Source organism: Cherax quadricarinatus, chromosome 17 (assembly GCF_038502225.1).
Source record: "Cherax quadricarinatus isolate ZL_2023a chromosome 17, ASM3850222v1, whole genome shotgun sequence".
Lineage (NCBI taxonomy): Eukaryota > Metazoa > Arthropoda > Malacostraca > Decapoda > Parastacidae > Cherax > Cherax quadricarinatus.
The window spans coordinates 22,616,906-22,629,080 of NC_091308.1; the positions used below are offsets into that span (position 1 = coordinate 22,616,906).

Here is a 12,175-nt window from a genome sequence, read left to right on the forward strand (position 1 = left end):
GTGAACCCCAGTCATCCACTTCAGCCAGTGAACCCCAGCCAACCACTTCAGCCAGTGAACCCTAGCCAACCACTTTAGCCAGTGAACCCCAGCCATGTACTTGAGCCATTGAACCCCAGCCATGTACTTGAGCCAGCGAACCCCAGCCATCCACTTCGGCCAGTGAACTCTAGCCAACCACTTCAGCCAGTGAACCCCAGCCATGTACTTGAGCCAGTGAACCCCAGCCATGTACTTGAGCCAGTGAACCCCAGCCATGTACTTGAGCCAGTGAACCCCAGTCATCCACTTCAGCTAGTGAACCCCAGCCATCCATATCAACCAGTGAATCATAGAAATATGCTTCAGCCAGTGAACCCCAGCCACCCACTTCATCCATTGAACCCCAGCCATCCATAACAGCCAGTGAACCCCAGCCATTAACTTCAGCCAGTGAACCCCAACCAACCACTTTAGCCAGTGAACCCCAGCCATCCACTTCAGCCAGTGAACCTACGCCAACCACTTTACCAAGTGAACCCCAGTCAACCACTTTAATCAGTGAACCCCAGCCATGCACTTCAGCCAGTGAACCCCAGCCATGCACTTCAGCCAGTGAACCCCAGCCATCTATATCAGCCAATGAACCCTTCCAGTAAACCCCAACCATCTACTTAAGCCAGTCAACCTCAGCAGCCATGCACTTCAGCCAGTGAACCCCAGCTATCCATTTCAGCCAGTGAACTCCAGCCATCCACTTGAGCCAGTGAACCCCAGCCATCCACTTGAGCCAGTGAACCCCAGCCATGTACTTCAGCTAGTGAACCCCAGCCATGTACTTCAGCCAGTAAACCCCCAGCAATCCGTTTCAGCCAGTGAACCCCAGCCATCCACTTCAGCCAGTGAGCCCCAGCCATGTACTTCAGCCAGTAAACCCCAGCAATCCACTTCAGCCAGTGAACCCCAGCCATCCACTTCAGCCAGTGAACCCCAGCCATGTACTTCAGCCAGTGAACTCCAGCCATGTACTTCAGCCAGTGAACTCCAGCCATGTACTTCAGTCAGTGAACCCCAGCCATGTACTTCAGTCAGTGAAATCCAGCCATTCACTTCAGCCAGTGAACCCCAGCCCTGTACTTCAGCCAGTGAAACCCAGCCATTCACTTCAGTCAGTGAAACCCAGCCATGTACTTCAGTCAGTGAAACCCAGCCATTCACTTCAGCCAGTGAACCCCAGCCATGTACTTCAGTCAGTGAAACCCAGCCATGTACTTCAGCCAGTGAAACCCAGCCATTCACTTCAGTCAGTGAAACCCAGTCATGTACTTCAGACAGTGAAACCCAGCCATTCATTTCAGTCAGTGAAACCCAGCCATGTACTTCAGCCAGTGAACCCCAGCCATGTACTTCAGTCAGTAAAACCCAGCCATTCACTTCAGCCAGTGAACCCCAGCCATGTACTTCAGCCAGTGAACTCCAGCCATGTACTTCAGTCAGTGAAACCCAGCCATTCACTTAAGCCAGTGAACCCCAGCCATGTACTTCAGTCAGTGAAACCCAGCCATGTACTTCAGCCAGTGAAACTCAGCCATTCACTTCAGTCAGTGAAACCCAGCCATGTACTTCAGCCAGTGAAACCCAGCCATTCACTTCAGTCAGTGAAACCCAGCCATGTACTTCAGCCAGTGAACCCCAGCCATGTACTTCAGTCAGTGAAGCCCAGCCATTCACTTCAGCCAGTGAACCCCAGCCATGTACTTCAGCCAGTGAACTCCAGCCATGTACTTCAGTCAGTGAAACCCAGCCATTCACTTCAGCCAGTGAACTCCAGCCATGTACTTCAGCCAGTGAATCCCAGGCATTCACTTCAGCCAGTGAACCCCAGGCATTCACTTCAGCCAGCGAACCCCAGCCATTCACTTCAGCCAGTGAAACCCAGCCATTCACTTCAGTCAGTGAGACCCAACCATGTACTTCAGCCAGTGAACTCCAGCCATGTACTTCAGTCAGTGAAACCCAGCCATTCACTTCAGCCAGTGAACCCCAGCCATGTACTTCAGCCAGTGAACTCCAGCCATGTACTTCAGTCAGTGAAACCCAGCCATTCACTTCAGCCAGTGAACCCCAGCCATGTACTTCAGTCAGTGAAACCCAGCCATGTACTTCAGCCAGTGAAACCCAGCCATTCACTTCAGTCAGTGAAACCCAGCCATGTACTTCAGCCAGTGAAACCCAGCCATTCACTTCAGTCAGTGAAACTCAGCCATGTACTTCAGCCAGTGAACCCCAGCCATGTACTTCAGTCAGTGAAGCCCAGCCATTCACTTCAGCCAGTGAACCCCAGCCATGTACTTCAGCCAGTGAAACCCAGCCATGTACTTCAGTCAGTGAAACCCAGCCATTCACTTCAGCCAGTGAACCCCAGCCATGTACTTCAGCCAGTGAACCCCAGGCATTCACTTCAGCCAGTGAACCCCAGCCATGTACTTCAGCCAGTGAACCCCAGGCATTCACTTCAGCCAGCGAACCCCAGCCATTCACTTCAGCCAGTGAAACCCAGCCATTCACTTCAGTCAGTGAAACCCAGCCATGTACTTCAGCCAGTGAAACCCAGCCATTCACTTCAGTCAGTGAAACCCAGCCATGTACTTCAGCTAGTGAACCCCAGCCATGTACTTCAGTCAGTGAAGCCCAGCCATTCACTTCAGCCAGTGAACCCCAGCCATGTACTTCAGCCAGTGAACCCCAGCCATGTACTTCAGCCAGTGAACCCCAGCCATGTACTTCAGCCAGTGAACCCCAGCCATGTACTTCAGCCAGTGAACCCCCGCCATGTACTTCAGCCCACGAACCCATGCCATCAACTTCATCCAGGTGACATCACGATATGCAGAACATCCACCGTGAAAAATAGTGAAATTCCAAGCGCTTTCGTGATTTCTCACATTATCAAGGAAGTGTAAAAATGAAAGATCAGTAGAAAGACATATAAGCAGGAGATTACAAGCTCGCTGTCAACTTACAATACCTGATGTACGTACGTGGTCAAGGACATGTCAAACACAACTTATATTCTACCCAAGCTTTAAGATTTTTACTTGTTGAATGTATCTTAAATTCTTCCCAAATTTTATTAATTATAAATGAATTCACTTTATATAATCTTAAAGAAATATTCGCATTAATTTCAAAACTATTTTTTATGAAATTTAATTTAAGATAAAGATCTTTATTTTGACAAATTACATGGTTGTACCAAGGAATATAATGGTTGGATGTACATGTCAAAAGCCCCTTTGCATGCCGAGCATTTCTGTTATATTTCTCTCAACCATGGATCTGCTTCATGTAACTTTCTCAGTCTTTTGAAAATCAATTGGATGGTTAAAATCTCTCACGTGAATAAACAGAGCATTAGAACCTTGTCCACTTCTAATGCTATATTTATGTTGGTGTAATTTTTTCCCAGTTTGATCGTAATAAACTTTATCACTTTTTTTACAGCTGTCAGGATATATATATATATATATATATATATATATATATATATATATATATATATATATATATATATATATATATATATATATATATATATATATATATATATATATATATATATATATATATATATATATATATATATATATACACACACACACACATCACTTTGAACTGAAAATAAACGTATCAGTGTTGGACTGGTTTACACAGTGTCTTTTATGTATCATTAACTTTCAACTTAATGAGTGACTCAATGTATGCGTTAGTAATATCTTGTGTGTCACTCCTGTGCTTGATCAATTTCAGAGTCACTGAGGTGTAGGTGGCAGAGCTGCCACTGTGAGGTGGAGGCTCTGTACTAGGCGACAGCAGGTTCTTGTACTTTTATTATTATTATTATTATTATTATTATTATTATTATTATTATTATTATTATTATTATTATTATTATTATTATTATTATTATAGAATGAGTTAAGTAGTAGGCTCTAATAATTTCATTGTTATTGCGTAAAGAATTAAGCATTAGGTTATAATACTTTCATTACTATTGCAGAAAGAATTAAGCAGTCCGCTAACTTAGTGTTGGCAGCCATGATGCTCTTCGCCACCTACAACCACTGGATGGTCGGGGACAAGTTTGAGAGACTAGCGCCCTCCCTGGTCAGTATTACTATCAGCAGTAGTAGTAGTAGCATTACTGGTAGTAATAACAGTAGTAGTAATAGCAGTTGTAGTGGTAGTAGTAATAATAGCAGTAGTAGTAGCATTAGTGGTAGTAGTAACAGTAGTGGTAACATTAATAGTACTAGCACTAGTAGTAGTAGTATCATTAGTAATAGTAGAAGTCCCAGCAGGTTATGTATTGGTTGTACGGGGAGACAAAGATTGGTTCAATGACGGTCTATGGGACATAAGATGTCCTGACCATCAACAAGCAGTGGACACCCACCTCCCCACAAGGAAGGTTCCTTGATGCTGGTGAGGAGCTCTTAATCTAGGGAATTGGATCTGTGCTCCAGTTCCCTGAATTAAGCCTGAATACCTTCCATCCCTCTCCCCCACAGGCGCTGTTTAAAGAAGGCTCAGGTACGACCACTTGAATTTAAAAATAATAGAGAGGAGCAGAAGGAAGACCCTGACGTGTGAGGAACATCTAGTTACCTGCGATGGCGTAACCATCCTAGGGTCTACGATAACGAACTGCTCGTTTACACTCTTCCGATCACCAAGATACAATATGTCGGTGTTGGAGTTCACTGTAGACTAAAAGAATGATTACCTACTGCTACTAAGTTGGCTGAATATCTGAAACCGGCTAGTGTATATACTCAGACTAGGAAAGGCCAAATGGAAACAGGTATTTCTCAAATTTATCTCACCCTTCCTTGGTAAAGGAGCATCGGGGACGCATTGCGGCTGGTGTGGGACCTGAGGAGAGTTATAATAATAATAATAATAATATTAATAATAATCTTTACTTTTACAAGTACATGTACAATGTATACGGGTCTAACTGACATCAGTGACACTACTATGCAGAAAGCCCCTGGTCATGCAGAGCGTTTCGAGCAAATTAAGTCAATTTTGTCTCCAGGATCCAACCCGCACCAGTCGACTAACAAGCAGGTACCTATTTTACTGATAGGTGAACAGGGACAGCACGTGTGTTAAGGAAAGACGTCCTAATATTTCCACCCGTAACCGGGATCGAACCACAGACCTCAGTGTGTGAACTGAGAGCGCTAGCAGTCGAGCTACGAGACACCAGTTTAAGGAGAGAACCAGAAATTGGTCACTACCCATATATTACCCAGTCATTACAGAAGCTGATGTGAAACAACCAGACCCTAAACATAATTTAATGTAGCTGGGCTTCCTGTGCTTGGGGTCTACTCGTGTGCACAGACCTGGAGGGAATAGTAGAAAGAGGTGTGGGAGAGAAAGAAGATATTGGAAAAGTGATCTCCCGAAATACTTTGTGAGCTCGTTGGAGGGAAGGCTCCTGCTGTTGATGATGTACATTAAGATCACTCATAACAAGAGATGATTGGTTCAGTTGAAATAAGTAATGATGAAATTCCTCTTTTTGTATGTCAAGGCACCAGATGCGCCTTATTTCTGTTTGCACTGCCTGAGACGAAGACGCATGTAAGGAAAGTCAGATCACACAAGGATACCGAGGCCCCTATCCCCCTGTATCCGTCCGGTCTGCCCTATAAACTATATATTTCCACACAGCTAGAGGGATAAAAAGGGCGAAGCTATGTCGCACACTCCTTCTACTATTAGATCTACGTCCAAGAGTAGCATCTGAAATCTGGACATTTTGATATGAGGGAATGAGCATTCCGAAACATAAAATGCGCTTTGGGGAGTCAAAATGAAAATGAAAAACATTGTATACGGTGATGAAGGAGAGCAGTACATGCAACGGGAGGGAAAGTCCCCAAGAAGTAAATAAGCAATCCCTCTTCCAGGAGGGTCAAAAATCTGAGGAATAATTGTAGTCCATACTGGCCATGAATTTTTGGTAGTAGGAGATGCATAAGTTTGGACTGAAGAAGGAGGAGAAGGTGTAGTCCTGACACTGAGAGGAAAGGCATGCATCCTGGCAGGGAAATGGTATCTTACCCCTTTCAGGGTCGACAGGCCCTCTCCCAGACTTGTTCTCAGGGTCGCCAAATTTAAAAAAAAAATATTTTTTCTTATGAAAAGATAGAGAATCTTTTCTCAATCATAATGACACCAAAAGTATGAAATTTGATGGAAAACTTACGGAATTATGCTCTCTCGAAGTTAGCGGTCTCGACGATGTTTACGCATCGGCGATTTTGCTCACTTTGAGCCCTATTTTCGGCCAATTCCACTGTACTAGTCGGAAAAATCATAACTATTTCGCTAGAACTCCATTTTTTCTATCGAATGAGTACAAGAAACCACCCATTTGTCGATTTCAACTATCCAATAAAGTGGTCAGAATTTAGCAATTTTGCCAATTTCACACAAATTTCAAAAGATGCCAATTTCCAAATAGGGTCCAGAATAAACAAGAAAGGCATTCCTGGCACTAAGATTGCATTTCCTTTGTTTATTAGTCACATCCCCACGCCCCTCTTACATTTCTTTTGCTTTCCATTTTGAATTTTTATTCTCACAAAAAATAGAAGATTTACTGTTATGCAGGCTACTGTATTAGTGTAGAAATGGTATAAATAATATCAGCACACTTGTGAAAGTATATTAGACTCACCAGTTGATGTGTATTGGACGCGTGGCATGATTTGTTTACTTTTGAACTTTGGCAAAAACCGAACATTTCTACTACTTTGAGCTCAATTTCAAGGTACTTTTCATTGTGAAACTAATCAAAATCGTTTCAATTTCTGTAATATGTCTTTCATTCTATAAAATAAGATCAGGAAAACTAGAATACAACCATAAATACCATACAAAAATACACTGCTGTTTTAAACCAAAAACACGGTCAAAGTTTTTTTTCTCATTACGCACTGTGTGCTGCAGGATTTTTTTTATACTGCGCACACTGACCACAGAGCCCCATTCTTTCATATGTAGGCCTACCAGCTTTCTCTTGCTAGATTTGAGGGCGCTAGAATTTATGCGTACTAGCACGTCAAAAACCCTGGTGCGTAAGCCATACGAGTACGTCGGAAACCCTGAAAGGGTCAACACTGACAGCATTGTATGTGAGGGGCTTCTCAAATCTTTTAGGAATCGGAGTGATCCCGTCTGACGTGAAGGCTCCATCAGGCATCTTCACGTCAGGTCAGAATGATTTTTATCAAAATCGCTGCTTCAGAAGTGGGATGTACAGAGGCAGTGTGTGTATGTTGGTGGAAAGATGTAAGCTCCTCTGTAAGGTTCGAGAGAATTGAATATCTATTGAATATTGCTGCATAACCTGTCTCTGGTACTACATGAGGGGTTGGAGCCCAATGGAGTTGAAGGCTTGTAGTTCTACACTAGGTAATTAACTGGAGCAGGATGTATATATTTGCTGTTCGTTAATCAATGTGAGAGGCTTTCTTATATACTGGACAAGTTCTTGAAGTTAGTTTGTGAGCTCCATTATGAAAATAACAGGATTGGTGCTTAGCACCTGCAGGTCCCTCTATTTGACATGGGTGAAAGAAACTACAACTTGTACAGAGTACCTTGTCACAGCATGACAACTGAGCATTCCCATACTGAAAATAGCTACAGCCCCTAAGAACTGACACGATGTAAGAAAACACTCGGCATATAGTGTGACCATGAGCTACACGGGAACTGTCGTAGTGCAGGAGCATCAGACTAGTGTTCACTGCTCGACTGTGAAGGCTAGAAACCTCATCATGGTTTGAATCACAGTACTGCTATAGAAGAAATCCTTCACAACGTCCAAATCAGAATATTCAGAAGAGAGTTTGGCACTTTTACCATACATTTGGGATGGGTTGCTCCACTGGTCCCGTCCTGCCTCGTAGATTATCTGCCAGTTTTCCAGGCGTGTATTGTTGTTTACAGAGCTCTGTGCTGACTGACTTGCGAATTCCAGCTCCACGACCAAAAAGAGTGACTCCCCCATCAAGGCAGCAATCTTAGGAAAATGCTGCCTTGAAGTCTTCCAGAAGTTCCCTGGGGTAAGTAAAGACAAGATCCGTCCACCATGAGGATAAGTATGGCAGTGTTTTCTGAGGTAGATGACACTGAGAGGAGTCGTCTGGTGAGGATGTTTTTTAAGTCCATGTTTTTTTCCGTGACTTTTTTAATCAATAAACCTGAGACTGCTGTTGGTTAGCCATGGGCTATTTAGTCTCTTCGTTGTGATTCTGTTATATGTTCAGGGGCAGTGCTTAGTGTAGAGGCTTAGCATTTTTTTTTATGTAGGAATGTCTGGACACTTGAATTAGTGTTTTGATCATTATTAAATTCTGTCTCTCTGTCAGTCGACGCTCGTGCTTGCTGCAGTGAAGATATTCACTGGTGCCATCTGACATTCAAACTATTATTATGTTCCTTGTATGATAGGAGGGTAGTACCTCCCTGTACGGATGCTGTCTACTAGCCTACTGTAATAATTAACGCTGCTCTGGTCTATTGCAGGTGTTCTTCTTCATGTTGACATGCAGATTGATCGTGGAATACCAGATACGCAGGAAGGAGAGGATGGACAAATTGGGCATCAAGAAACCTAGCGGTACTGAGACTAAAGACACAACAAGTGCGACAACTTCTACTCCCGCTGCCCAACACAACAACATCAAGAAACATCTCTAGTTTCTTCACATTGACTTAAACATTAATACAAGCTGCTTAAAACTAAAGTTAGTCTTTTCTACAAATTTTTAGAAACAAGACACTTTATAAAAGACAAAATCCAGATGATGGAATTGGATTTCATGGACAATTTTGCCTCGTGTATTTCGAAAATAATAAATTTTTAATATATCTTAGAAACGAAGCCTTTATAAAAAATATACATAAAAGTTTATGTGAATACAGTTAATGACCATTATACAAAATATGCTGAAAAAAATATGGAGCTAATCACATCTGTAAATATAATTATCTAAGTAGACATAATACAAGTGTATATAGTAATTTGTTTTGGTGTGTGGGCCCATGAGTGTGCTCAATCAGTGAAAGTATTACCAAGAACCAGCTTCACAGTACCAAAGATTACCTCGTCTCATTGCCAAGACATGTTTATATTAGTGCAGAAGAAAAATCAGTTTTGAAATAATTCATAACATCCATAATTAATATTTCTTACATTTGATGACAGTATTTTATATATAACTTACCGTGGGTGGCTGAGGATGTATGCAAATCAGTTGTTAATTAGTTAAGTTAGAAACTATTTAGAACTGTTTATCATGAAATGATAATGAACAGAAGGTTAAATAGCGCGAAGAAACTCGCCGCTATGATGACACAACACCTGACTACATGAGTGACTAGCAACACATACACACACACGGGGCCAGGAGCTGAGACTCGACCCCTGCAACCACACCTACGTGAGTAGATGAGTACACACACATACAGGAGCCAGGGATCATGTGGTACTGAGCTTTAAGTACTTGTTGGAAGAGGGAATGGAGAAAGCAAGTAACAGAAAATGGGACTACAGAAGAGAGGACTACGATGTCATTAGAATTTTTTGAGAGAAGAGTACTGGGACAGGGAACTGGAAGGCAGACCTGCACAAGAAATGATGAAGGTAATAGAGCCAAAGTGCCCAGAGGCAAAGATGAGATTTATATCAAGCATGAAGAAAGAAAATAGGAAAAACAGAGAGCCAAAGCATATAGAGAGACCAAAGGGAGGAACAAGAGGCCTTGGAAAAAATAGAACAAACCTCAGAATAGCATTCAGGAATTTGAATAAAGAATATTCAATTTCTCTAGCACGTGAAGAAACAGGAAAAGGTCCAGAGGTTTTCAACCAGACGGTTAGTACCAGAGCTGATAGGAATGCACTTTGAGGAAAGGTTGGAAGAGCTGAATTTGACGACCTTAGAGGAGAGGACAAGGGGTTACAATACTACGTACAAAATCTTAAAAAGAACTGATAGACTGATAGGGACAGATTGTTTGAATTAAGCGGACCAGGATCAAGGGGACACAGGTGGAAGCTGAAGATGCAGATGAATCATTCACATGGATGTATTTCTTTAGTTTCAGGATGGTTGAAAAGTGGAATGATTTGGATGAGGTAGCAGCGGAAGCAAACTCAACACCGGTTTGAGAGTAGATATGTTAAGGCCGTAAGAGGCCAGGAGATAAGTATCGACCCCGGCAAACACAAATAAGTGAATACACACACACACGCGCAGCATGGAATTCTCTCTGCCAGGTTAACAACAGTACAAGACTGGTCCCGGAATAGTAAGCGCTGGTACACCAAGACAGGTTAATTCCTGCATTACTAAAAAACACTTACACCCAGAGGAGATCATAAAAATTTATAAAATGTTCGGAGACATAGATAAAGTTGAAAGAGAAAGCCTTTTTTTCTAGATGGGAGGAAAGAGACCAAGGAAACAATTGGAACTTGGAACTTCAAATATTCGTAGGAGCATACGAAGGAATTCCTTCAGTGTGAAGTATTGACCAATTGAAATGTAATTAAAAAGGTGTTTGTTGGAGGATAACTCAGTTCATGGATGAAACAAATATAACGGAAAAAGCAGGTAGAAAACGTGCAAAATCGGAGCTCAAGAGCTAGTGCTCAACCCACACAGACATAGATGAATACACATGTTGCTTAGGAAATTCACCTTGAGGAGAAAACCAGAGAGACAGAGACAGAGGGACAGACGAACAGAGAGACAGACAGACAAAGTTGTTGTAGCCATCTCCTATCTATTTGATGAGTATGGGACGACTACCGATCGCAGGATGGGTATGGGATGAGTACCGATCGCAGGATGGGTATGGGATGAGTGCCGATCGCAGGATGGGTATGGGATGAGTAATGATAGGATGGGTATGGATGCCTCAGAGAAAGACATGGTTGACGTAACTTGTGGTTGAACTATGACTGTCAACAAGCAAGTAATGGGAAAAAATCATGTAAGCAAAAGGAGAACTTTTATTGACATATTTTTCAAGAGACTCGTAGATAAAATGTTGTGTTAATAAAAGTCTCCTTTTACTAAATCTGTTTCGTTCCAACTCAACGAGAGACTTAATGAGCCAACATGGACTTGATTCACTGCTTATCAACGTGAGTCCCAGTTACATACCTGCTGTCTCCATACTTACCAACACTGTCTTGTTATAGTGTTGGTACTTCACAATAGTGTTGACACTGCGCTACCATCTTTCACTGTAGTTTAAAAGCACCAATATTCTGCGGAGTCAGTCACTCTCTCTCTCTCTCTCTCTCTCTCTCTCTCTCTCTCTCTGTGTGTGTGTGTGTGTGTGTGTGTGTGTAATACTCTGACATAATACAATTATTAATACTGAAGTGAAAGCTGTAATCAAATAATACTGGAATTGTACATATTTAATAACGTTCCTCCCTGACCTATACCACTGAGGTTACTTACCAAGTGTCGTATCAGCTGGCTGAGTACCCGGCCTGGTGGTAAGTTACCAAGTGTTGTGTCAACTGGCTGAGTACCCGGCCTGGTGGTAAGTTACCAAGTGTTGTGTCAACTGGCTGAGTACCCGGCCTGGTGGTAACTTACCAAGTGTTGTGTCAACTGGCTGAGTACCCGGCCTGGTGGTAACTTACCAAGTGTTGTGTCAACTGGCTGAGTACCCGGCCTGGTGGTAACTTACCAAGTGTTGTGTCAACTGGCTGAGTACCCGGCCTGGTGGTAACTTACCAAGTGTTGTGTCAACTGGCTGAGTACCCGGCCTGGTGGTAAGTTACCAAGTGTCGTGTCAACTGGCTGAGTACCCGGCCTGGTGGTAACTTACCAAGTGTTGTGTCAACTGGCTGAGTACCTGGCCTGGTGGTAACTTACCAAGTGTTGTGTCAACTGGCTGAGTACCCGGCCTGGTGGTAAGTTACCAAGTGTCGTGTCAGCTGCCTGAGTACCCGGCCTGGTGGTAACTTACCAAGTGTTGTGTCAACTGGCTGAGTACCTGGCCTGGTGGTAACTTACCAAGTGTTGCGTCAACTGGACGAGTACCCGGCCTGGTGGTAAGTTAAAAGTGTCTTGTCAGCTGGC

General features: G+C 43.0%; 1 protein-coding gene across 1 annotated transcript in view; it reads left to right on the plus strand.

Moving 5' to 3' along the window:
• The window catches only part of LOC128686387 (novel acetylcholine receptor chaperone), a 44,133-nt gene extending 32,403 nt beyond the window's left edge, over positions 1 to 11,730 (plus strand). The window contains exons 3-4 of the mRNA XM_053773268.2: positions 4,040 to 4,146; positions 8,593 to 11,730. Coding sequence (XP_053629243.1) covers positions 4,040 to 4,146; positions 8,593 to 8,766 — 281 coding nt within the window. The 3' untranslated portion in view covers positions 8,767 to 11,730. The remainder of the gene's footprint in view (positions 1 to 4,039; positions 4,147 to 8,592) is intronic.
• The last annotated feature ends 445 nt before the right edge of the window (positions 11,731 to 12,175 follow it).